The sequence below is a fragment of the Sphaerodactylus townsendi genome, linkage group LG01, assembly GCF_021028975.2.
Source record: "Sphaerodactylus townsendi isolate TG3544 linkage group LG01, MPM_Stown_v2.3, whole genome shotgun sequence".
Lineage (NCBI taxonomy): Eukaryota > Metazoa > Chordata > Lepidosauria > Squamata > Sphaerodactylidae > Sphaerodactylus > Sphaerodactylus townsendi.
The window spans coordinates 60,206,368-60,232,779 of NC_059425.1; the positions used below are offsets into that span (position 1 = coordinate 60,206,368).

The 26,412-nt window shown below is 41.0% G+C and overlaps 1 protein-coding gene and 1 long non-coding RNA gene across 2 annotated transcripts in view; one reads left to right on the top strand and one right to left on the bottom strand.

Annotated features, from left to right (window-relative positions):
- Positions 1-1,322: 1,322 nt before the first annotated feature.
- RRP15 (ribosomal RNA processing 15 homolog) overlaps positions 1,323-26,412 on the top strand; it is a 30,993-nt gene continuing 5,903 nt past the window's right edge. Inside the window, exons 1-4 of the mRNA XM_048496110.1 lie at positions 1,323-1,459; positions 3,683-3,957; positions 8,025-8,122; positions 10,907-11,108. Coding sequence (XP_048352067.1) covers positions 1,396-1,459; positions 3,683-3,957; positions 8,025-8,122; positions 10,907-11,108 — 639 coding nt within the window. The 5' untranslated portion in view covers positions 1,323-1,395. The remainder of the gene's footprint in view (positions 1,460-3,682; positions 3,958-8,024; positions 8,123-10,906; positions 11,109-26,412) is intronic.
- LOC125432587 overlaps positions 14,251-26,412 on the bottom strand; it is a 53,948-nt gene continuing 41,786 nt past the window's right edge. Inside the window, exon 2 of the long non-coding RNA XR_007244502.1 lies at positions 14,251-14,509. This is a non-coding gene — a long non-coding RNA (uncharacterized LOC125432587). The remainder of the gene's footprint in view (positions 14,510-26,412) is intronic.

Sequence of the window (26,412 nt, forward strand, 5' to 3'; positions counted from 1 at the left end):
CTCAGTAGGATTCTATGGTTAGACCACTGAAAGAAAACGTTTTCTGGCTTTCTTGTAGTTGACCTTCCCTTCCTGGCTATCTGGATAGAGCCAAAAAACTTTTCAACTTTTTTCAGCTTTCCTCATGGCCCATGTAAGGCTACAGGGAATTTTTAAAAAAATATTTACACACTTAAAGCCCATTCACAAGGCTAGTTGTTAGGCTTTAAATTTCAAATCCTCACCAACTCCCAACCCCCTTACTTTGGCAGCATCATGTCCTGATTTTTTTAAAATCCCACTGAAGTGGAAGGAGCATGTAAAATAAAGGCAGTGCATCTGAACACAGCAATTTTCCTTAGATCACATTATGTCCATTCCCTTTGTGTTTAATTTGGCTTTAAAAAAATAAATACATTTATATGTACTAATTCAACAAGTACAGTGTTTCCCACCAAGGCATCAATTAAGACAAGGCTGAACGAGCCAATTTATTTCTGCCAGCAACTAAAAGATATCGCAGGTGTGTCGCAATATCTTTCAACACTTGCAGTCAATTTCTATGCATCCAAATGCTTCCTTAGGGCTACGCCTAAGTAAACATGAACAACATCGCAGCTTCCGAACTCCATTCCTACACAAGACTGAGTCGCAGAAGCACTTCTGGGTTTAGAATTATGCTCTCTAGGGACAAAAAACTCGCCCGGTCTTCCAGTCTTAGAATTAGAAAAAGCGAGTATACAAGCCTCACTTCCGGTTGTCATTTGAACGCCAACGTATGAGTGGTGGGAAGTTAATTCTGAAACTGGGAGCCGCTCTACTTCCAGATATCCGTATTAGATTGGTTACCCAGCACCTTGACTTTGAACCCAAAGTGCGCTACAGTTTTATTTGTATATGATCACTCTATAAGATCGTCAACATAGGAGCTCCAAAATTATGAAATGTATTCAGGAAAGACACGCAATGACATTTCTATGCAAAGCTCCAGTGTACAATACAAGCACAGAGAATATCGACCACAGCTGTCACGGCAATCACACTCTAATGAACATACAGTGTAACTTTGCATGTTTACTCAAAACTAATTCTGTAAAAAGTTGTGAAAAATTACACCACCCTAAATCCAATTGTTTCGACAGAATGTAGGAACTTTGCATAGGATTACATTTCCCCATCCCATGGCATCAAATGGAATCTGTTCCCAGATAACGTACGTAGGAAGTACACTCTGCAGTTTCTCTCGGTCTGTGACGCCTGGTTGCCTTGCCAGCCACCAGGATAAGCCCAAGCACCTGGTCTCTTTCTCCTGTTTTTTTCCCTCGGAGCCACTTTGAGTCACCGGAACGTTTATGCGTAGCTTTGGAGGCTGCGCGCCTCCTTCGGACCGTTTCACTGAACGCACATAGTCACAAGATGGCGGCCGCCATGGTAGGCCCACGTGTTGAAGAAGAAGCTGCCGCCGCAGAAAGTGATTGTGGTAATGGCTTCTGTCGGCACTGGGAAGCGAGCGAGTGGCGGGGGTGGGGTACTGAAGAATAACGCCGTGCCTCGCTGGGTAGGGAAGCAGGATCTTTTCCCTCTGAGCCTGGGATGGGGAGAAAGGAGTGTACCGGGTGTGCTGGCGTGCCTTCTACTCCCCCCCCCCCTTCTCTCGTATTCTGCGTTGTTTGGATAATATCTATATTCGTGCTTCTTGAGCTGTTCTCTTCCAGATTGTTAAATCTCGCTCACTTCTTCCTGTAGCTTATTAGTTTGATTTCTGTTCTCAGTACCACATCAGTTGTTCCACGACCATCCGTGCTTTCATCGATGTTGCCCTTTCTCAGCTTTCCTGGGGATCCACAATTTAAAAACCAAACCCAATTTTCTTTAATAGAGGCTTTCCTCCACTGCCGATTTCTTTTTCAGAACAGAAGCAGCCGCAGTGGGATCAGGAGAAAGGGACTGTTTAGTCTCTTTTAATCTTTTGTTATAGTTTGCTGTCTTGCGCTTTATATATGTATTTTTAGCTCTACTTGTCGTTGTTAGCCACCTCGGTAACCTTGATTGAGCAGAAAGGTGAGACATACATTTTGTTTATAAAGGAATTGGGGGCAGTGGCGCGTGGGGGGGGGGCGAACATAAGAACACTCCTTGATTCCTTGTTTGGTGAGATCATATCTTTGTTCTGTGGATGTGGTGATTCCTCCAGAAATTAGTGTCCTTCGTATTAACTAAAGCATTTAGATTTTTTAAAAAAGTAATATAGCACTTTAAACACCAAATAGATGGGGGGGGGGAGGATTATGAGTTTTCAAGACTCACAGCAGCTCTACTATGTATCTGTGAGCTAGTGTGTTGGAGTGATTTGAATCTCCACTTGTGCCATGGAAGCTCACTGGTTGACCTGGTCACACTCTACCAATCTAACCTACCTCATGGGGTTGTTGTGAGGATAAAACATTTTTTGGGGAAAGCCTCTTTTAGACCCCCTTTGGGAGAAAGTCAGAATGCAAAAGAATTAAATATCTCAAAAGGGTTGTTGGCCTCTAAGGTACTGCTAGACTTTTAATTTAACTTTTCTATTGCAGACCAACATGACTATCCTCTGAAACTGTTTTGTTGTTGTATCTTAAGTTATGAGACAGCTATAGAGAGGAAGGCTATATTAAAGAAAAAGATTTTCCAATATTACATTCCCTTTTGCACAGTTGCTTATGTTCAGCCGGTTTAGTCTTGAGTGAGGGTTTAGGGAGGTTTTGTATTCTATAAATTTCCTTTGTGGAAAGTGCTCCTATAAAATCACCTGGATGTCCACATATATGGTGATTAACTCAACATTTGTGTTAGATCTTATGGTGGTCCTCTAATTTAAATCTTGTGGCTTCCGCTCCTCCTTTGTATAGCTGGGCACTGTAAAAGTGTTCAGTTTCTTTACAGCTGAACCTGGCATCGCCTTAAACAGCATCACACAAATTCTAGATGCCTGCCAAATTCCAGCTGTTTTGCTGTAAGAGACATCACGAGGGATAGTTAATTAACAGAGTGAGGATTTATTTTCTTTGTGTAGGAGGAGTGTTATTGAGTGTTATTGAGAGCCTTACAGTGCAATCAGCCTTACAGTGCAATATTGAGAGCCTTACAGTGCAACAGAACTAGACCCCTTCTAAGCCTTCAGCGGCTTTAAAAGAGATGTAACTCTGCTTAGGATTGCACTGTTTGTCAGATGGCCTGTTGTCAAACAAGATCAATATTCAGCTTGGCGTGTGTGTGTACATGCTTATTCAGAGTATGTCCTATTATGCTCATTTTTTTAACCTACATTGCTTTGGGGATTTCAACACTAGATGTCAGTATTGCAGGTTTTTAAAGAATCCATTTTTTGTTATAAAATACCAGGGAAGCATTTTTTCAAAAATGTGTCCTACACCCAAGCATTTATTAATTGTATAATAAATGACTAAGGCTCATTTTTTCTCTTTAATGGCTTCTGAAATCATTATTCAGGGGAGGGTTTGTTTTCACAATACACTTTCTCGTAAATTCATGAAAATACTGCCCTGTCTTGCTTAGGCATATTAAAGGAATAATTAGTTATATGAGGAAATGGTGGTTGATCCTGAACTCCAGTGACTTTTGTGCTCTGATACAACCTTTTCTTCTCTGTAATTGATGGGTCACACTTAGCAGAGAACTTTATATCCTGTCTCCTTGTTTTCAGGCTCTGAACAAAGCTCAGGCCTTCTGGATGACAGCTTTTCTTCTGGGGCTGAAGAGTTGGAAGGTGAAGAGGAGAATGAGCCTGCAATCCTGGAAGACAAAGATAAAATTGCAACTAAATCCAAAGATGCAGCAAACACCGGCTGGGCTGATGCCATGGCTAAAGTGCTTCACAAAACAGTTCCCAAGAATAAACACACCATCTTGGTTAAAAACAAAGAACGAGATAAGGAACGAGAGAGAGAAAAACAGAAAAGGTTGGAAAAGAGGAAGCAGGTGAGAAGATAGGCCCAATGTAACAATTGCAAGCCCCGACCTGGATAGCCCAGGCTAGCATGATCTTGTCAGATCTTGGAAGTTTTGCGTGATCAGCCCTGATTAATAGTTGGATGGGAGACCACCAAGGGATGTGTAGAGGCAGGCAATGGTAAACCACCTCTGAAAGTCTCCTGTCTTGAAAACTCTGCAGGTCACAATAAGTTGGTTGTGCTTGACACCTTCACCAATCATCTCTTTCGTGGGTCTTATTGCTATAGAGATGAGGGGTAAGTTGCACCTGAGGGAGGCATTGTTCCTCCTTTGAGTGAGTGGAGTCCTTCCTCCCTGATGCCAATTCTATTATTGTTCTGAACACCCTGATTGTAGATGTTTGGGGCACTGATTAGAAAAGGTCTCTTGTTGCCAGGGAGCTTGTGGTAGGTGCAGGAGTACCGTGGTGGGGTAGGAGTGACCCAATCACTGTATCATTAACCACGTTCTCTTTGTGCAGGAGAGCTAGAATCAAATTAGCCGAAGAGCCTGGTAAACCCAGTAGCTGCCCTGGCACTAAACTTAAATTGTTCATCAAAAATGTGCATGTCATCTGAATTCAGCATCTACCTATCAGTTCTACCTCAATTGGACATTAAAATAGAAGAACATTCAAAATTGTTGCTGTAGACTCTGACAGATTATCTGTTCTTAAACATGTCCCAACTGACTAAGACAGTCAAAAGATTTTAAGTGTGCCTGCATTGTTCTTGCTGTGTGCTAGAGACTGCAAGGGCAATCATTTCTATATTCCCAAAGCTAGCTATTAAATCAGAAATTAGCCATTAATAATTGCCACTGTGACCCCCCTCCTCATGGGTTATTAAACACGGATGTAGGTTGGTAAAACTCCTATTTTTGGGGGGAACTTCGCACAGATCCCACCCCTAAAATGAGTCTGCCCTGTGCTATTTCCCCTAAACAGTTTTTAAAAAAGAATCTCACTATTTGCGGGTCTTTCCAAAAATCTTGGGTTGCAGCTGCTTGCAAGCGAATGGCCAAGCAGAAGCTGCTTTATTTGACTCCCTTTTTCTTTTTTTCTTTTGTGGTTTACATCTGCATAGCTACGCAGATGATCATATCGTGAGACATCAGCCTGGCTGTGGGGGTTCATTTGTGCACACCTACATAGCTATGCGTGGGTGGGAAGTAATTTAAAAAAGACACGTCTCCATGCAAAGGCACAACAGCAACCCGGATTGTTTCTGTGGAGTCCAGTTGCTGCCTTCACAGATGCATGTGAATGTGAAAACAGGAAAATGGGTTCCTTTATCCTGACTGCAACTCAGCAGTAGGTGTTGGTGTATCAGGTCCTGGCAAAGTTGAATGATTTCAGCCCGGAAGATGTGTCAGTTGTGTTTGTGGAGTGTGACAGAGATGCAGCATACCACATAATTGGTGGGGGGCAGAGGGAGGACTTTTAGTGGTCGTTTCTTTGGACCATTGCAGGGGCTTATGTTTGACATGCCTGTATTAGTAAGTATAAAGTACTGGGAAGTAGACTTTTTTGGAAAATAATTTTTTAGAGTTTCATATATGTTTGATGAATATAATATCTATATCTTTGGTGAGCAACAGCTGTTTTTCATCTTATTGATGGTTTCTTCTAACTACTAGGATAGGTAAAGCTAAAATGTATACCTTGTACTTCTTTTTAAATAATACTGCATACTAGTACAACAGCATGGTATAATATGAACTGTCTGATCCACAATCCAAATAAGCTACCATGAATCTGGTTTAGTGAATCTAGTTAGAATTCTCTGGTGTTTTGTTTGTGTCTTCCCATCTTTTATCTGTAACAAAGATTTAGCAGGTTATTTGATCTAAACATTGATTTTTCCAAACATAATTTGGTTGGCAAAGTAATTTTAACTTGGAGAAGGCCTGTTCTTGTTTGTTTTATTTGTTTTATTAAACTTATACCCTGCCTACCCTGGCTGCATAAAATCAACTTTAAAATAGAGAAAACCAACCAGTTCCCATTCCTACACCCAAAGGTGTAGAAATCTTTGTGAGGTTAAAAGTTTATCTGGTTTGTAAAACGCTCATTTTTTGTTCTGAGCTGTAATGGCATTTGATTGGCAGGACTGGTTCCAGAGTAAAAACTGCTTGGGGGACTGCCTTAGGCAAGATGTATGTGAGAGGAAAAGTGGAGTTTGAGAGGTGGATTAGGAGCATGAAAGAGAAAAGCACAGTTTTGGGGAGTCATGTCCATTCCATTCTTGAGAACTTTATGCAGATTTCAGTGTCTTATTTCAATAGCAGTTTGTATTATCAGACTGACATAACTACTTAGGTGCCCCTATTACGTCCAGCATTCAGATCTAATTGTACAAGGTCGCAATCTCATCAGTTGTAGTTTGCTTTCTAGATCTGTTTTTAGGAAATAAATATGTAGGATACCTCAAATTGGTGGTGGGTTGTTAGGCTGTGAACTGATTTGTTCTTCATGAGATAAATGTAAAACAGCCTCACTGTCAGTGGTTCCATGCTGAGGGAAAAGTAGAAGAGGGTTGGTTGTTTGATCACAGGCCAGAGTGTAGTTATAAACACATGAATTCATCACAGTCTGCCTCGATTATGAAGATAAGAATCCCCTCTAATGTCACAGAAGAGACTGTGTGTGTAATGCAGAATTTGCACTAAGAGGACTAAAACAAGTTTCAGTTTCCACTCTGTTCTTTTAAGAAGTGCATAAAACTGCTTTTGTTTCAGCTTTCAGATGAAATGAAAACTAATGTGTTATACTTTGAACTTCATGTAAAAAAATAATTGGTTGCAAATCACATTTGATTAAATGGTTTATATAATTTTTCAAAGTTATTGCATATTCAGTAGATGTGGTTTGTCACTGTGTGAGTTAAGCATTGTTAAGTCACAGCCAACTTTTGGCAACCCCTTATGTGTTTTCAAGGCAAGAGAGATGGTTTGCCATTGCCTTCCTCTGCAAAGCAACTTTGGTATTCCTTGGTGGTCTCCTATCCAAATTCTAACTTGGGCTGATCCTTCTTGGTTTCTAAGTTCTGATAAGACCAGGTGTAACGTAAAAGGGACACCACCCTGACTGGGGAACACAGACACTGACAGAAAGAAACACTGGAACAGATTTTAAATGAACAAAACTGAAAATGTTTATTTATGGCTTGACAGAGAGGCTTCTCAGGTGATTTGAGAGGTTTCAAAAGCTTGTCGGTTACAGAAGGAAAACTTATTTCTTGAGATGTTACCTCACAGACACTAGATGGTCTCTGTTCCACACACCCCTTTCTCGTTCATATACCCCAAGTCTAAGTCTGGTAGGACTGGCACACACTAGCCACCTACCCTATCAGTCCCCTACTCAGGCCTAAAATGCCCCCTTTCGGACTGGACTTCTGGTGACTGGGTTTAGAACAGGGGACGGACAGACTATGTCTGGGCAGGCTAGCTGCCAGGCATCTGAGCGGCGGTTCACACTCCACCAAGACTCAGGGCCTTCCACACACTCCCTCAAGCTTCCTCAGCTTGAGTCAGAATCCTTTTCTTGTCAGAGCTGACAGACTGCCCAACTCTGCTCTGCTCTCTGACAGACTCCAATCAGCACTGACTCCACTCTCAGTGCTGTAATCACACTAGCTCCCCCTAGCTTTTGCCAAACGCCATTGGACCTTTTCCACCCAATCAGGTGGGTTCTCTACTTGTGGAGCCTTTTTCTCTTTTTCTGGCTGTTGCTAAGGCCTTCTCCCTTTGGCCTGCTGTACGCCAGCCCTTCAGGGTGGGGCTTCATACCCCTATTTTCTAGGTACGTTGGCCCTCACACAGTCAGAGTGGTGTAACTGGAGAGTCTGTGCTGTGAGAATTTACCCTATTGATATGTTGTCCAGCCCTGTCAAAATAATAATTTGAAATATCTGTACGTTCTCCCATTTTTTTTAACCTAATGGTCTCCTAAATGATCTATCCATTTTGCTTTCTTACCACACATCCCATATGGATGTGCCACATTTTTAAAATGCCTAATGTTCCTTCCCATAATAATGTTTATGATGCAGCTTGATAAAAAGCGGGAGTGGGAAGAGATGTGCAGAGTGAAGCCAGATGTTGTCAAAGACAGAGAAGCAGAGAGAGACCTTCAGAGAATTGCCACGAGGTAAGAGAGAGTGTTTGTGCTTTTGAAAACTGATCTAAAGACATGCCTGAGTAATCTGCTTCTAATCAAATAGAATGCTTAAGAAGTGTCTCGTGGGAGTCAAATGATTTATACTTGGTTCTGTCTTGTACAGTATCGGGTTCAACAAAAGATTTCAGAAGTCTTTTAAAACATAAAATTTAGATGAGAGCATAACGTGTTAAGTGTTCACCCAGCAGGTATTCTATGCCTGAGCTCATCGGTTTGTTAATTCCATACTTCCAAAATATACAGATCAATCACTTCTCCCATTCCTTGTATTTCTCTAAAATGCATTCCCTACCATCTTGTATTAACCACATGTCTCTAGTCTCATAGCTTGCCAATGTGCTCTCTTGATCATATCCATGGGCATGTTTTGACATCTTTACCTCTGTAGATGCTGTTTAAAAGGTTATCTGACCTTTGCTTAGGTTGGTGTGGTGAGTAATTGACTTGCTTTTCCAGTATGTGCCATAACCTAGTACAGGAATCACTAGATTTTGTTCAATTTTGTTGGCTATCTAAGGTAGGGGTAGGGAACCTGCGGCTCGAGAGCCACATGCGGCTCTTCTGCCCTTGAACTGTGGCTCCACGAACCGAGCCGCCAGCACCATCCTTGCCCGCCCTGCAGGCAGCAGGGCGGGCGCACCAACTGCCCACGGTCGGCTGGGCCGCACCGCAGGCATCCCCTCTGGCCCGCCCCGTTGGAGCGGGGCGGGCACTTTCCCGGCGGCCAGCGTGGCCAAGCCGCCGGCTTCATCCTTGCCCGCCCTGCAGGCAGCAGGGCGGGCGCATCCATGCGCTTCTCAGAATGAGCGGAGTAAAAGGTTAAAAAAAAAACCCTATATATATAGTGTTATCTTTATTTTAAATGTCAAAAATTATTTGCAGCTCCAAGTGTTTTCTTTTCCCGTGGAAAACAGGTCCAAATGGCTCTTTGAGTGTTAAAGGTTCCCTACCCCTGATCTAAGGGATGGTTCACACAAACGGTTGACACTTACTTTCTCCATGTGACCATGCACTTGGGTCATTTGGAGGAACTTTAATACAACTCACCTGCTTACACAGAGATAGCAGAAGCAGTATCTCTAGTTATGTGGGAAAGGCGGCTGTAGTGATGGAGGTGGTTGCGGCTGCCTGTCCATTTGCAGACTTCATCGGTGAGGTCAAGAGGGAATAGTGTTTACTATCTTTGCGGTAGATGCAATATGTGTCTGGACTAAAGAGACAGGTTGCAGCCAGTGTTGACTTTTTCCAGTCAAGGAGAGAGGGGAATAAGTTAGCTCAGGTCCATTGATGGGCGGGGAGAGTCATAGAGCTGCTTGTATTTTCTCTCACGGCTGACCCGTCAGTTTCCTATTTACTGAATACATGACAGTAACTCATTAAGAGCCCGATTTAGGATGGGGAAGCGGATTCATCTCTTGAGCTGGCACAACCTTGTGCCAGCGCAGGAGGCCACCCTGCCGGCGCAAGGGGAAAATGCACTGGTGGAGGCAGCTGGACATCTAGGAGCCACATGTCTCCCTAGCACCTGGTCCTGGAAGCCCCTGCCATGTCCCAGCCCCGTTGGTGCAGGATGTTTCAGCGGTGTGACTGGGGGTCTTCTGGGGGCAGACTCAGGAGTGGAGCTGAGCTTAATCAGCTTCCATCTGGGGTTTGTGGCTGGGCTTTCTGGAAGTGGGAGTGGTTGTTTTTTTTTTTACATAATACTTTTTATTAATTTCCTTCTTTAAAAAAACACTGAGCATAAAACACACATAAAACCATTGAAACACATAAGTGGGAGTGTTTTTGTTTTTCTCTCCCTCCCTGTGCCACCAGAAAGGGCTCTGGAAGCAGCGGGGCAGTGCAGCAGCACCTGCCCGGGGCTCTGGATTGGGCTGCCTTCCTTTTGCTTATGTGGTTCTGAGGAGCTAAGCTTGTTTGTACCATCTGGGTTGGATCCAGAGTCTCTCATAGTTAGTGTTTGTCTAATGATGAAGACCCTCATTTTTAGAAGACAGTCTTGGCATCATTGTAGAGAACATCTATGATCATTTCCCATGTTTTTATAAGGACTTCCTGTCAACACTTTTGGAATAGTGCTGCTCCATTGTCATTATTACAGGCTTCCTTCTCAGAGAAGCAATTGAAGTTTATCCCATAATTTATCACCACAGTGCTTAAACGCAAACTGTGGTGCTATGTAAGATGGGTTTTATAATGTCCTTCACAAATCGAGGTCATAGTTATCTCTTGTGCCTGGGTGAGAACAGGACACAGTGGGTTGAATCTTGATTGCTTTCTTCTGATAGTTTATGGAGGGTGGGATTTTTAATTAATCCTTCTTTCCCCCCCCCTCCCACTGCACACTTACACCCCATACCCAGTGCTGTTTCTGATAGCCCCTGACCCCTGTGGGGAGGGGCTGTTTTTGGGACTGCAGCAGCAGGAGGGAAGTTTCCCTTTTGTGAGTGGAGCAATACTTGCAGATTTTTCAGTCTAATCCAGAGTTGTTTGTATCACTAAATTCTCTGAACATCTGTGAAAAATCTGTTGATTAGACAGATTTGAATCCCTGAAGCTTTTGAATAACACTTTTTTGTGCTGGTCATTTACTTTGTACAGACCTTCATTTCTCCTGTGACTCACAGTATGCCTGACACCCTGTAGCAAGTAAACTATTGTGCCATAAATGCTCAGGCCTGCCCTACCTTGGTTTCAGCAATAATGTTTCAGCAATAATACTTGTATGCCTAACCTTTTCTTCTGAATTCCCAGGGGAGTAGTCCAATTATTTAATGCTGTCCGGAAGCACCAAAGAAACGTTGAAGAGAAGGCAAAAGAGACCGGGAGTTCCGACAGAAAACGGGCCAAATTGATATCATCTGTTTCAAAGAGAGACTTTATTAATGTACTGAGAGGGATGGAAGGAACAGAAATGGACCAAAATACGGTTAGGAAGTCTGTGAAGAGCAAGCAGGTGGGTCTTATTTTTCTGTAGCACTTTTTCCAGCATGATTAAAGTGAGCCATTCATTGTGCACAACTGTGTAATTTTGCTACCTTGGCCTGAAATTATTGTGTAATTGGAACTTTGCCTTTTTCATTTGTTCTGGTTCACACAAGAGCGTTTCTGTCCTTGGGTATGCAGAGAACCATAAGCAATCAGGCAATCGCAGGTATAGGTCTGCAGCAATTTCAAGTTGCACTCTTGTTTCACAAGTTCAAAAAACAGTGTTTTGGATTGTTGGACATACTGAAAAAATATTGTGAGAGCTGGCTTTAAGTGAGAGTTGAACAATCCTATGTGTAATGAATTTGAAGCAGCTTAATCCATTGTCCAGATCAGCAAATACCATCAAATAATTTGATTTTTGTGCCAAGAGTTGCCTCTTATTAATGTTAAATGAGATTTCAGAGGCGACATACCCAAATACTTTATGTATAGTTGTTGTCACCAGATTTCTGTTTTCGACAGACTCCTGGTTGCACTGCTGTGAACCTTAAAGAAGGAGCATTGTTTGATATTATGAACTGTGCTAGATGTACTTTCCTTTCTTGGTTTCCCTTCATACCTTTTTGCTAGGTTAGTTCAGTCATGACATGGTGTTGGATCCTCCAGGCTCCACTTTGGTAGTGCAAAGGAAGTTCTGCAAGAGGAAGGCGCCATACCTAGGATCAACCCAGCCCTTGTGTCTTTAATTGTAGGAATCCTTGAAGCCCATTGTTGGTTGAGAGGGGAAAAAGGGAGAAGTCTGCTGATGGAATTTGTAAAGTAGCTCTTCCAAATCCATGCCACTGTTCCTGTGCTCTAGTATCTGTCTCTTTTGCTCCTTTCAAGGAGTGCCGGGTATGGTGCTGGTCCTTCACTGTTGTTTGCACAGCCAGATCAAACACCATATCCGTTGTCATGGTCACACATCTTTGGTTATGGGTACGTGGATTATAGGTCATTCATCCAACCGTTACATTGACTTGTTTGTTTTCACTGCAAGCTGAGGTTGGAGCTGTTTTTCTTTTCATTACCTGCGTTCAAGCATAGCTGCAGGCTTGTTGCTGACACTAAATTCCTTTCAGAGCAATATATTTAAAAGTTGTATGAGGATAAAGATGTTGGATCAGTCAGATTTTAAAGGGAGCAGAACCAAGAACCTGAGATTCTAAGATTTCAGAAGCTTCATGTTTTATAGTACATATTTGTGTTCATGCTTGAACTTTGTGCTTGGTAGTGGGTGGAATTCCTGTTGGCCCCAAGCCATTGGAATTAACTAAGTGCTTTCCTGTGCCAGCAAGAACATACTTTAATCAGTTGGAGGACAACAGTTTGTCATGTGTTCTTTGTTTAGTGAACTTTTGGGAAGCATGCTGAAACACTCCGTGGCTTGAACAACCCTCTGAATTTCATGCAAGTGAATGATAAAAGTATTTTAAAAATTTGTTGGGTAATAAGAGCAATGGAGACTGTCGCCAAGTGTTTAATTTCTTCCTAAATCTATCCAGCTTGCTTCATTTCAAAGACTGAAAGAACAATAACTGGTATTACAATAGTAGTTTTCCACTAGCAACAGAGTTTTTTTAATGTCAGAAATTCCAGTCGGCTTTTCGAAAGTGACATCTTGTTTTCTTTTTGCCTGACATAAAAGGCCAGAGGATGGCATGCAATCTGGATTTTAGATGCCATTTCAGATAATCTGCTCTTTCTGTAACGTGTAGATCTTTCGTTCCTCTTGTTCTTTAGTTTCTATTTATTGCACCTTATTATTCTGTAATAAGGAATCAGTTATAATCCATTCCTATTCTTCAGAAACTACTCCTTTCACTGCAGTTCTCTGAGTCAGAGTTGGCCTAGTTTTGTTGCAGTCCTACCATTCACTTTGTGAGAAATAATTTCTGTTCAGCTATCAGAATATTCATGAGCACCGAGCAGGATGGAGCCAAAGAGTCACAAGTGGAGGTCCATTCTAACACCTCCAGGCACAGTCTGGAAATCTGTGGAAGGAAGAAAAGACTGGTGAAAACTGCCTCTGCTGGGTGGAAGCATATTTTCTCATAGCAGAAAATCGAACCTGGAGCCATTCCATGAATTTTATCACTGAACGCATTTTTTAATAGGTATTTCTGGAACATTGATGTTAACTTTTGCTGTCATAACTGTGTATATTTTGTAATAAGGAATCAACAAAAGCTGTTAATGCATATAAACTTAGAGTGGAACCATGTACAGAAAAGTTAGCATTAATATCTTCAGCATTGCTTTTTTGCAATGGTACAGGTACTGTTTACTAAAAGATCCCCAACGTGGTGCCCATGGGCACCTTGGCACCACTTGACACCTTTTCTGGTGCCCACTAATTGTCTTTAGAAACTGAGTGGGGCCAGGTGGGATCTTTGCCCAGGGGAACTTCTCATTGGCTAATGGATATTTGATTGGCTGTGCAGATTAAAAGACATCCTGTTAAACAGATTATGCTTAAAACATTGGAGAGTTATTATTAGAGTTATACAAAACCTCATTCCCTGACATTTTATGATTGGCCCCACCTCTTGTGGCAGCCATTTTGTTGTTGCACCAGCAATCCTGTGTCAGAATTCCTACTTGCAGTCTCAGGAAGGTTGGGACCCCTTGTTTATTATTTGTATTAATACTGAAGGCTATGATACTAGACTGTGACAGGTTGAGAGAAAAGATTGTCAGAGAAGCAGAAACAGGTACTGCCTTCTAAGAACACATATGAACACTTGAAGCTGTTTTATACTGAATCAGACCATTGATCCATCATGGTCAGTATTGGCTACCTGGAATGGCAGCAGCTCTGCAAGGTCTCAGATGGAAGTCTTCTGTACCACCTACTACCTGACCCTTTTAAAAAATGTAAGATGCCAGGGATTGAACTTGTGATCTTCTGCATGTCGAGCAGATGCTCTGGCACTGAGCTGCAGCCCCTTCCCTCCTCACAGTCTTTTCCTCCACCCCAATCCCGTGTACAGGAAGTAGATCTGATGGCAGAATCGTAGACTGAAATCCAGAGTTTATACACAGAAGAGTACACTGTGCTCCAAGAAGGGAAAAGACTAGCCTACAGATTTTAAAATTCTGTCCTACTTTAAGTAGATAACAATATCTTCTTTTAGAGAGTTTTATTCTGGCAAGCCCAACATTGAGAAAGAAAATATTGAGTAAGAAAATATTGAGCATGTGTTTGACCAAAAGCAACAGACTGGCACATATGGTTGCCCCTGAGACCTATCTATCAGAGGGCTTGCCCTTTGCTTGAAGGTTCCATAGTTCAGCCAACAGAATCAGGACTATCCAAAACATCAGCAAACAAAGAACTTGCAGGGTCGGTTACACTTGATGACAGAGCCTACTGAGTTAAGTGTCCTAGAACAAAGAGACAAAAGTAAACAATCCTTTTAGCATGGCATAGATTCCCAATGCTCTGTAGCAAACTTCAGAATTATGTGATGAATTATAGATCTCTTTGACTATAGCATATCGATACCTTCACATGTTTTGTCTCAAGCAGTCACCAAAAGCATTAATTTGAGAATCAATTTAGTTGTAATGCAATTTATGTCCCCTCAATAGTGGTATGTACCACAGTATGGACCTTCATATGGTCAGGATTAGAAGTGCAGGATGTGTCCTCTGAAGTACCATTTAACAGTACCATTTTGTTGAGTGGTGCTATCATTTGAATGGTGAGAATTGGAGTTGAATGGCATGGAATGAATCACTTGTCTTGAGAGTCTTATGGCACTTGGTTTTGTGACCCAAGTTCTTTTTATCTACTGGGTCCTCATATGCACCACAGAACCTAAGCTAAGCCTACAAGTGATGGGATCGTCCGGAGGCAGTGAGACTGACTGTAATGCTACAAACAAAGGATAACATTTTTTAAAATATAAAACACAATATATAATATTAATATAATATAAAACACTTCCCAAAAGTTGAAAGATGTCACTGTGATGAGACAGCTGTGATCTTTCACCTGCTTGCTGAAGTAAATCATTGTGACCTCATACACAGCAGTGTATCTGGAAGGGATTCTCCACAACCTTTCTTTTCAGTGTGGTTGTCATGAAGATATCTGGTCTGTTTAAACAACTGTGTCTACTACATTCAAAGTAGTTCATTGGGCGTAATTGTTTTGAACTTGATCTGAGGGCTTTTATCTTTCATATCATTAACAGTTTATCAAGGTAATCCTTGTTGATCCTACTGTGCTGTTTTCCCATATTTTTCCCCCTTCCTTCCAAGTCATACAATGCTGATTTCCAAATAGGATCTTGCGACCTCTGGTCCCCCACATCTTCCTCATGTGAAATGTCTCTTTTTTGCATGGCAGGGGCGGGGTACAAATGCACTCTTTAAAGTGATGTAGGGATGAGAGATGGGAAATTTGAGTACAAGAACTCTGAAAGCATTCCACTGGGCATTCCCTAGAGAAATAGACTCAAAATTCCCATTGCAACTTTTCCTTTCCAATTCATTTAGATTTACTGTTCTGCACTTTGAAAACAACACATGGCAGAAATACCAGACCTACCCTGGAAATCAGTACATGAAGTTCCTAGATACTGACTTATAGAAACCAGTTCACTTTTTCTTTGCAGTGAGAGAGGAAGATCCCTTAACTTGCCACATAGGAGGTGATATCATGTCAAGGATTAGCTTTGATCCAGCAGTACTTTCCAGTCTTTTCTCTAATGGGATGCGGAAAAATTTCTCTGTGCTCTTGCCTTCTTGACTTGAATTCTGGATCTTTTAACAGTGTCCCTTACCAGCTCATGCAAATTAAAAATGAGGAAGATGTAGAAGAATCTCTTATGCATGTAAAGCATGTGTGTGTAAATTGATAAGTGTGCCACTATAATTATTTATTTTGAAAGGTATGGATAAGATCCAGTGGTCTAAAGTGTGATTCTGCAAATGTGAAGCATGTGTAGTTTCTCATTCTCAGATTTATTTTTCATCTCTGTGCTGTTGCTGTAGATTGTCTTGCTAATAGATGTATATTCTGGCACTTCCATTTGCTGTTATGGGACATGATATGATGATATTCTTTGGATCCAGTCATCTTTTTTGCTTAGTCTCACCTGTTTCCCTCTCCTTTCTACATTCTGGGTCCCCCATAAGTGGGGGAACTGGTTAAATCCACCGAGTGGGTTGGATCCAGAGCAAAATTTCTGCTTCTGCTAGAGTTCTAACACAAGGAGAAGAATGTTGTAGCTGCAAAGTCAAATGTGTTATACCACCACCTGGGTTTCCATTTGCACAAGATATTGGGTACTGTAATAAATAGCGATGAAAGTGCTAGGTGCTGCACAAGATCTTAAGCGAGAGGTATTACACTAAGCCTATTTGTGTTTCCACTTGTGCATGGATAGATCCAAGCTAATATGGGGTAACTTTCAGAATTTGTTTACCAGTTTGGAAATTAGGACTAAATTGTAGAAAGTTTCAATTTAAAAAATAATAATAAATCAGATGATCAAATAGTTGATGCTTCACTGCTGTAATGAACAAATGGCTCTGAACTGTTTTTGTCTGTCACTTAACTGACATTACAATTGATACAAACACCATGGTTTGCTCAGTTCAAGCTCTGGGGCTGCCTTATCCCTTTCCATCTGAATATTTATTCTAAGCAAGATTGAAACAAAGTAATGTGTAAACTGTGTATGGGGAGGGGTACTTTGGATCAACCTATGGTACATAGTGTTTGATCTTGTAAATGTATCATGTATAGATATACAGAATATCTAATCTGATTAGTACTGATTTATTGAACTTCAGAAGGGAGATAGCCACAAGTTATTTTATTTGGAACTTCCACGCTAAACCTGCAGCTTTAATTGCTCATGTGATCACGATCTTGAAGTTTCTCTCCCCTCTCTCCCTCTCACTTTTGGCCTGTTTCCTGGAATGCTCTTCACGTTGAGGTTGAAAACAGCAAAGCCCTTTTGTCCTTCTGTGAAATGATTCAGATGCTTTTGGTTAGTATCACTAATAAATTTTAAATAAGTGAACAAGATGCACTGAAGAATCCCTGAACACTGAGTTAGCTATCTTTCTGGTCTAAAATTGACTTCTGACTTTGAGGGATCTTTGAAACATCAAATCAGTTCAGGAACTGGGGTCCTAGTACTGTGAGTCTGGTTATGATCACCTCTCCTGGTTGTAATCGTATCTAGTGCTACTGAATGATTTTAATATTGTATCAAAGCTGATCCTTTGTTCTTTCATGTTTAGCAAAGATGCTTATCTTGCTTTGACTTTTGCAATCCTGTTCCAAAGTTTTGCTTTGACTTTTGCAATCCTGTTCCAAAGTTTGGCCCCATTGTACTTCTAGCAATGTTGGTAATGTAATTTCTCCCCTCAGGTAGATTTGCCCAGTAGAAACAAGGCTCAGTTGCAACAACCTCTGTTGTGTTCTAGAACTCTGCCCCAGCATTGTGTATTGCAGGGGTCAGATGTTCATGGACCACAATTCCCATTAGCCAATTGGCCATGGTGGCAGGGGCTGATGGGAATTGTGGTCCATGAACATCTGGAGAGCCGCAGGTTGCAGACCCCTGGTCTATTGCCATATGTACCCAGAAGATGTGGTTCTCAAGCCTTCTCAGGTCCTAGTTGAAACATTGGGGGTTGATGCTAGAAGAAAAATTTCTTACAGTTTCGGACACCTGGAGCACTGAAACCATATTTTAGGGTATCAACAATTTGGCGGCTTCTACCACCATCACCAGGTGAACTTGGGTGTAGGAAAAAGTAGCAGCGTTGGCAGTAGAATGGGCTGATGATGGTGTGCTCATTTCAAGTACAGTCTAATTACCAGGATCAGTTTGTGCTTGATTCTTAATGGTCAGGGGGTGGGAGTGGGGAGGCACAATGTGTTTGCCTTCTGGACCCTTCTTTTTGAAACTCAGTACCGCCTTTAATTAACAGTTCAGTGGTTGCTGTTTCTGTAGGCTGTGTGACAAAATCTGAGCAGATGTATTTGGTTTCCTTGCTGTTTGTTTTTCATAAATTTAGAATGTATCTGGGATGACACTGGGGAATCGTCTGAAAGCACATGATAGTGTTCAATAGTTGAAGCAAAGCAGGTCTGGCCTCTTAAACTGGGAATTCCCCTGGGAACGACACTTAAGCCATTCAGAGATTCTTAGAAAAAGAGAAGCATATAGGTGTAATAAATAAATGTGGGTAAGATGTTCCCTTTCTCTCTTGGATGACTTCATCTGGGCAAGATCCTAATCTTTTTTTTAAAATCTTCCCAATTCTAGGTGAATAATGTTGTTGTATACTTTCTTCCACCCTCACATCCTGGCTCTTGCTGTTGCATTTCTGTGCTTTCATGACACATCGTACCCAGCATCTTTTTCTCATGTGATAGCACAAGAATTGGGAACCCAGCTCTCCACCCTCCTCCATTAAACCCAAACTTCAAACCTCTCCGGTTTTAGTGGGGAACATAGTTCCATCTTTGTGTTTACAAATGCTTTGTCAAGCATCTTAATCCTAACCTGGAGAGATCACATGCTTTGGAATTTGCTGGCAATGCACCATCTCCTATAAGCTTTTTATATGGTCCGTATCACAATCCAGTTCTTTTAGGAATTGGTACAAAACAGCCAGGATTTGGCAGGCTCTTCTCCAGCGAGGCCAAGGGCTAAGCTAGCATAAAAATGGATTCTTTCCGATAGGCAGTCTGATCTTTCCAGGTCGGGATTAAGATGTTCAACAAAGCATTAAGGCTTCATTAACCCTACCTGGCTTGTGAACAGAGAATTCAGACCTTAGTACTGCCAGTCTCTTTACTGAATCTACAAACATCCCCTTAATAAGAAGTATGTTCTACACTTTTAAAAAAAGAGGAATTCTACAGAGAATCTCAAGCTTAGTGATGCAGACAAGAAAAAAAATGCTTATTGGAACAATGTTGTGATATATATAATTAGAACACTGAATTCCAGTGGCAGCTCAACCACCCACTGGCTGGTCACATGAGACTTAGTTCTATGGATTTCATGAAGTCCTGGGGTTAGAAAAGATCACTGTGTCCCTACCCTAGGGCTGGCATGTGAGTCCTCTTCAAGTTAACTCTGAAATGCAGTTTGACACTTGCCTAGTCAGCTGTGTTTGAATAACAGTTGCTGTTTAGTAGACTGATGAGTAGTCACTTGGATCAAAAGAAGAGGTTGCAATTGTGGTATCTAGAGGTATCTTGCTGTTTTTTATTAACTTTATCTACTTGAAGTGACTATATATATGCATTTCTCATTTTTCTCTTCATTTTGTCTAGCTCAGTAAGCTGAGAAACATAGGCCTAACAGTCTGATCTTTCCTTCGATGAAATTCACATTAACTTTAGAGAGAATTACTCATGAATGTGGCTTTTTAGGATTGCTGCTTTAATTTGGTAGGAAATTTGTGCTTTCTGAGAACAAAGGAAGAATGTGGGGGAATCACGGATGAAAATATGCTTGTTTCTTTTAAGTAACATATATTATGCCCAGCTTTGTTTTGAGCTGAGATCACCAGGCTTCATTCTTGTAAAAGGTATCCATGAATGCACTCATTACACTGAATGGCCCTTGTGAGTTTGGTGAACTTCAGTTTCCCTTCTGAGCTGAAGAGGGGAATTGCCCCAGCAGTCATACTGTACTTCTGAGGAACTAAAAAGTTGACTCAGAAATGTGGTATGATAGATATAAGCTCTAAGTGTTCACAAAAACCTGGACCTAAAGAAGGCTATGAATGTGGTAGAGATGTTCATAAATGACCCTCTCTACCGCATTCATAGCCTTCTTTAGGTCCAGGTTTTTGTGAACACTTGGAGCTTATATCTAACATACTGCATTTCTGAGTCAACTTTTTAGTTCCTCAGAACAGTTTGGGAGCCACCTCTTAACCTTTGGGGGAACAGCAGGCACTGGCCAACTTGAAATGTTGATTCCATATTGGGTCAACCAAATATTTGTAGACTCCTTACCAAAACTCTGTTTTTCATGCCAGTGATTACTGGAATATATGAACGAGAAACTAGAAACACCTTTGAACATGTACAAAGCATTCTTCTGCCCTTCTAAGATTTTGTGAAAGAATATAACAATTGCCTTACTGAGCTAGAATGAAAAAATTGTCTGGCCCAATATTAATCCGAAGCCAAACAAATACTTTTGTTCACTATTAGATATAATTATTAAATGGCCATCCACTTTGTTTCCTTTAGTAACTGGAAATACAGAACTTTGGAATATATCTGTTCTGTTTAGCTGTTACTGATAATGACCATAAATCATCCTACAGTTATCATTCTTGAAATAATTTCTTGGTGTGAGTTGTTCTCTTTCTGGCACTTCTTGGCTGACATATTGTTATTTACAAAATCTATACCCTATCTTTCTACCTTCATTGGGGCCACCAAGGCAGCTAACAAACATGCATAACAAAAACACCTCTTAAAAACCACCAAAGCCAAATAAAAACATCATTAAAATGCTTAAAGCAAAGCTAAAATATATTTACAATACAATAAAATACACATAAAACAACAATTAAAACATAGGGCAGGAAGGATCACGGAGGGGACACCAGGTAAAACAAAGTTATCACCCACTGATGGAAGATGGGTGATTATTTCTGGGGAGAGAGTTCCAGTGCCGTGACCAAGAAGACCTTCTTCCAAGTTTCTACCCACCTGATTTCAGATGGTGGGGCTCTAAAGCAGGGCCTTTGTAGTTTGTAATCGCATAGGCGGTTCTTCAGTTGTGCAGGTCCCAAGCCATATGCTATGTCACAGGTATGACATTTGCCATATTGAGATAGTTGTTTTTGATAAATATGAAGAATACAGAGGAAAGTAGTCTGTGTGATGTAGTGGTTAGGATGGGAATATCAGATTTCAAACCCCACTTTGCTGTGGAAGTTTGCAGGGAGACATGTTGCCAGTCACACAGTCACTATGTTGCAAGATTTTTGTGTGAGTAAAAAGGAGAACAACAAAAGCTGCTTTGTATCCCCATTATGGAAGAAGGTGGGATATAAATGAAGAAAACAAAGAAAACAAAAATATGCACAGTGTCTTTTTCTATGCTATCTTCAATAAGTGGCAAAGTACTTCTTTCCGTTCCTTCTTCTATACATAACTTGCCTCATCTTGGTATTTGTGAAATTTCACAAGAGCTACTGTTGAAAATAGAGTTGCAGGTATTAGAGCAGCGGTTCCCAATCTGTGGTACCCTGGGGTGCCATGAGCATGTCCCAGGGGTACTGCAGCAATGCTACCGGCACCATTCACTTTTGTGGTGTCACCCGCCGGCACCAGCAAGGATATGGAGCTGGCCCAGGGGGCAAGGCCTGCTGCAAGGTCAGCAGCCATTTCCCCCCCACCCCCCGTGCCTCCCTTCATCCTGGGAGGGGAAGGTGGGGGTGGTGGCAAGCAGGGGAACTGGGAGGGGAAGATGGGGAGAGGATGGCAGGGGCACCATGAGATATGAAGAGTGAGGTCAAGGGTACCGTAACGTCAAAAAGGTTGGAAAACACTGTATTAGAGGCTAAAGTGGTGAACACCTTTTGGACTTCTCATATTTTATGCTTTTACATTTTTAAATTGAAAGGCTTATTTGTAAATGGAATGTTATGTTCAGTGCACATTATGAGCTGCCTTGGGAATATGGTTAAAAAAACAGGATACAGATCCAGTTAAGGAAATTTATCCATGCATGAATAAGTAGGGGAGAGGAGAAATGTCTACAGAATTTTAAGTTGCCATTGATCATAGAATCCCCCCTGCCATTTTAAGTTGCCATTGATCATAGAATCCCCCCTCCCCGTATGTTGGATAATAGTAATGCTCTTAACAACTGTTAGAATTTGTTACAACTTTTTGAAAGGAAATGCTGAACCAATGCACGTAGTCTTTAATTGTATGTGTACTACTCCTATTTTATAATCCGCTGCTAAGCTTTATTAATTTACCAGGGCCTTTAATCTGAGCTGAATATCAGCCAGAGGCGTTGGCTCATTCACACATTGACCAATTCAACAACACCAAAAAGAAGCTAAAAATAATGGGAAGGGGAAGGAAAAGGTTGGTGGAGAAGGCTTGGGTGGTCCTGTTGCTACTTTTGAAATAAAACCCTGTGCTTGTCCGGCCTTAATTATCCACTGAGTTGTAGAATGAGAACACTTGCTGTGTGTTTCAGTTGAAGTTATCCAGGACCAAATAGAGTCCAGGCGCAATAAACAATGGCTTGTGATGCTTTCCATCATCTGCAGCAGAGCCTTCTGATTAAAAGCTGCTGATGGCTTTAAATGATCAATTGTATGCATTATTTTTGTGCATTTGTGTTTGGGGGCCAATGTAATTATGCATTTGGCTGCTGCTAAAATGCCTTCCAGTGTGGTATTTTGGTTTTGGCCTACTGAAGGTAATTGTGAGCAGTTCTAAAATTTTAGTATCCTTTTTTTTTTCAGTTGATTAAGAAAAAAAAATGTTTCACATTTGATGAAATCTGAATAAATTTACATGTTTCCAAAACTGAAGTGTTCTCTAAGGACCTGTGTTGGATCAATAATATCTCTTGTGTACAGGAAACATACTGTTGAATAAGCTGAAGTTCCCACTCAGAAGGAAAAGCTGTCTTTAGTATTTTATCTTTGGGAGGCTGGAATATAGAATATTTGCTAGTTCAGTAACATACCAAATCCAAAATGCTTTTGAAATGAACTAATTCCATCAATATTACAGATTTTAATCCAGATTTTAAAAAGAGTGACATTGATTTCAACTACCAGTAAGGCCTGCCTGTTGCAGTTGCTCATTGAGAGAAAACAAGACTAGTGTTGCCAACTTCTCGGCAGGAGCTAGAGCTCTGCTGGAATTGCAATTGATCTCCAGATTACAGAGAATAGTTCCTCTGCAGAAAATGGCAGCTTTGGAGGGAAGAGAAACAAAGGCCCCTTACGCACACGCAAAATAATGCGTTTTCAAACCACTTTCACAACTGTTTGCAAGTGGATTTTGCCATTCCGCACAGCTTCAAAGAGCACTGAAAGCAGTTTGAAAGTGCATTATTCTGCATGTGCGGAATGAGCCAAAGACTCTTTTTCCTTGGTTGTGCCGGCAGATCTCCAGGAATTTCCAAAATCAGAGTTGTTAATTGTAGATAAGACACAGTTGTTTCCACCAGAAGCACAAACTACTTGCTGACTTTGGAGATGGACCAGAAAGAAAAAAAATGATTAGGTTTTTAGCTTCTTTTTAAATTAACGTTTTTAGCAGACTTGATATGCAGAGGGGGAGGCCTTTCTCCTATTGATTTATTAAGGGCTAAATATGAAATCTGCAGTTAAACTTTTAGTGACCAAAACTATCTATTATTACCTATTTAGTGACCAAAACTACCTATTATTGATGAAAGCTTGCAGCCCCAACAGGCGTATTTTGTGTAATCAGATAGCCAGAAAAATGGGTGAAAGGCTTCCTGGGCTAAGCCCAGTAACTAAGACAGCAGTAGAAAAGTATTGTCAATTCCTAGGTGAATTCCTTACAATTCCTTACTGGCCTCTGACTGCAGTCCTTCCTGCATAGGACTCAATAATGATTTCAAATTCCTCAGTGACCAGTTACTTTTTTCTAATGTTAGCTGGACATTTGAACACTATCTGATGTTTTGTATTTACTACCGAATAAAAATCATGTCCTATCTAGTCTTCCTTTTTATTGTCTGCAAATGGTCATCCTGACTTTATTTTTTATTTTCTAATTGAGCATATTAATACAGCACATATGTTTTCAGTAAAAAAAAAATCATTTTGCTCAGTGAGTCGACAGAGTAATGACCAAAAAGACTATTAATAACCCTAGTCTAAAACATGTTTACTTGAAAGAATCATTTTGATTTCAGTGAAACAGCTTAAATAACTGTGTTTAGGTTTGCAGTTTCTGAGTTGGATACAGCGGCACAGTTCTATTTGCAAAAGCATTAGCACAAGAACGACAGCAGCACATAGGTCTTCAGTATACTTTTTAGTGAAATAACAGTGTGCATATGGAGCAGTCTAATATACAACAGTGGAAGAAGTAACTTGGGCTGTTTTGCAAACACAAAAAAGATCATGAGGATACAGTCACTTTCACTTAGTGCCAGCAGACAGTGAGGAATCATTTCTGCTTGAGAACCATCATAGTGTAGTGGTTAAGAACAATGGACTCCTCTACATGAGTGGTGGACTCTTATCTGGTGAACCATATTTGTTTCCCCACTCTTACATTCCTGCTGGGTGACCTTGGGCTAGTCACAGTTCTTTGGAACTCTCTCAGCCTCACCTACTTCACAAGGTGTCTGTTATGGGGAGAGGAAGGGAAAGGAATTTGTAAGCTACCTTGAGTCTCCTTATAGGAGAGAAATGTAGGCTATAAATCCAAACTCCTCTCCTTTTGCACACTGGCTATTTCACACATGGATTCAATGGGCGTCAGCCACATTAGTACCATTGAAATGTTTCTTAAATAATTTAGAGCCTTTTTAGGATGTGGCAGCTTGGATGGAACTTATGTTGGATCGTTTAAGCATGTCCCTGTGTTAACCAAATATTAGCATAAGCAAACTAATTTGAAACTGTGACCAACTGTTTCTTTGAGTGGGATCAGAATTGTGTGGTTGCATCTGTAATCAAATAAAAACTTAACAGGTTGGATCATATAAATGCAAGGGCACTCACAAGTGCTGATCTTTACCACTCCCTTCAGCAACTGCCTGAACCCTAAAAAGCCAGCGTTCAGAGTTATGGCAGTCCTGTGAGCAAAATGTGGAGGGTACAGGGGGGAGCAGTGAATTAGGGCAGCATTGCTGATAATTGTTCCTATTAAGAGTTCCTATTAAGGCAAAAAGCTCAATTGGTACAAGGGGGAGATGGAGGGGGTGTCATCCATGGGGTTCCCATGACTTTAAAGCATTAGCCTTTGGGAGGACTCAAGATCCACAAGCACTATCCACTCCTGTTTCATGGGATCCAGTTAATAACTTCAAAAAACTACTAGCTTGGCTACATATATGCTGTTGATATATTTGCTATAATAATTCAGCAAGAATTGGCTATACTTATATATTGTGTCTGCTTGTGTGGGTGTCAGCACTTCTGTACAAATATTTGAGTTATTTTGGTTCCCTATGAACATACTTTTTTGGACAACATGGAATGTAGACTATAAAATGAGGGGGAATTAAGCTGCTTTGCATTGCAAGTGCCAGGAGTAAGTTTGCCTTTATCTACAGGAAATCAGATTCTGGCATTAGATAAGATATTCTTGTAGAGAGAATGTAAATGTGAGCTAATTGCTAATTATGTAGCCAATCTGCAGTTTGTTTGTTTTTTGCCTAGGATTTTTATTCTTCAGACTGTTTCAAGAGAAACTGGGTTGGTCCAGATGTAACATTCTGATTTTTTCCAAGCTACAGTTGTGATTCTGTCATTTACCATTATAGGCACATAACAAATGGTTGTTTCTGTGGAATTGCAAATCATTGTTTGATTGCTGTGCACATAGTGGTTTAAAAAAACCACAGTTTCTCTGGAAACCAGACTCCAAATCACAAATGATGGTTTATTGAGAAAGAGAACATGATGGAGAGAATCTGAGAATACTGAAGGTATTACACTGGGGGTAGTTTAAGTCCTATTGGGCTGGCGTAAGTCAACTGTGGCTTGACAGTGCATGCGCACACACATACAGTTAGCTGTTAGATAAGAATCAAGACACACTAACACTTTCCTCTTGCATGGAAAGTACCACCATATAAGAAAAGCAACACAGTAGTGAAATGAAGGGAACATATCATCTTAAGCATTCCCCACTAACTGATCAAAATCATGTTGTTTTAACTTAATGCTTAAGTGTATCCTGTTTGGGAGCGTCTGATATGCTGCAGTAGTGCATGAGGACAAAGCATTGCTGTGAGAGTTTAGGAAGCCTCACTGGACATGTTTGGTTTGCTGGGCTGTTTGAAGATCTCTGGGGAATGAGGAAGAAGGAGCATTGTTTGCTCTTCCTCCTAAGTAGAAAGGAGTGGCAGCTAGTGGCTGTGATTTTAGGTGGCATTTTTTTGTTGAGCTGTCACTGACAGGGTCTTTGATCCCAACTCATAAATGTGTTCTGAGGAACATTTCAGTGAAACTCTTGCCAAATTATCTTTTTATTGGGCCAATTTATGAGACTGGCAGTTAGGCTAGTTTTCCATAGGAGTAATATATCAGACAGGGTTCCTCTC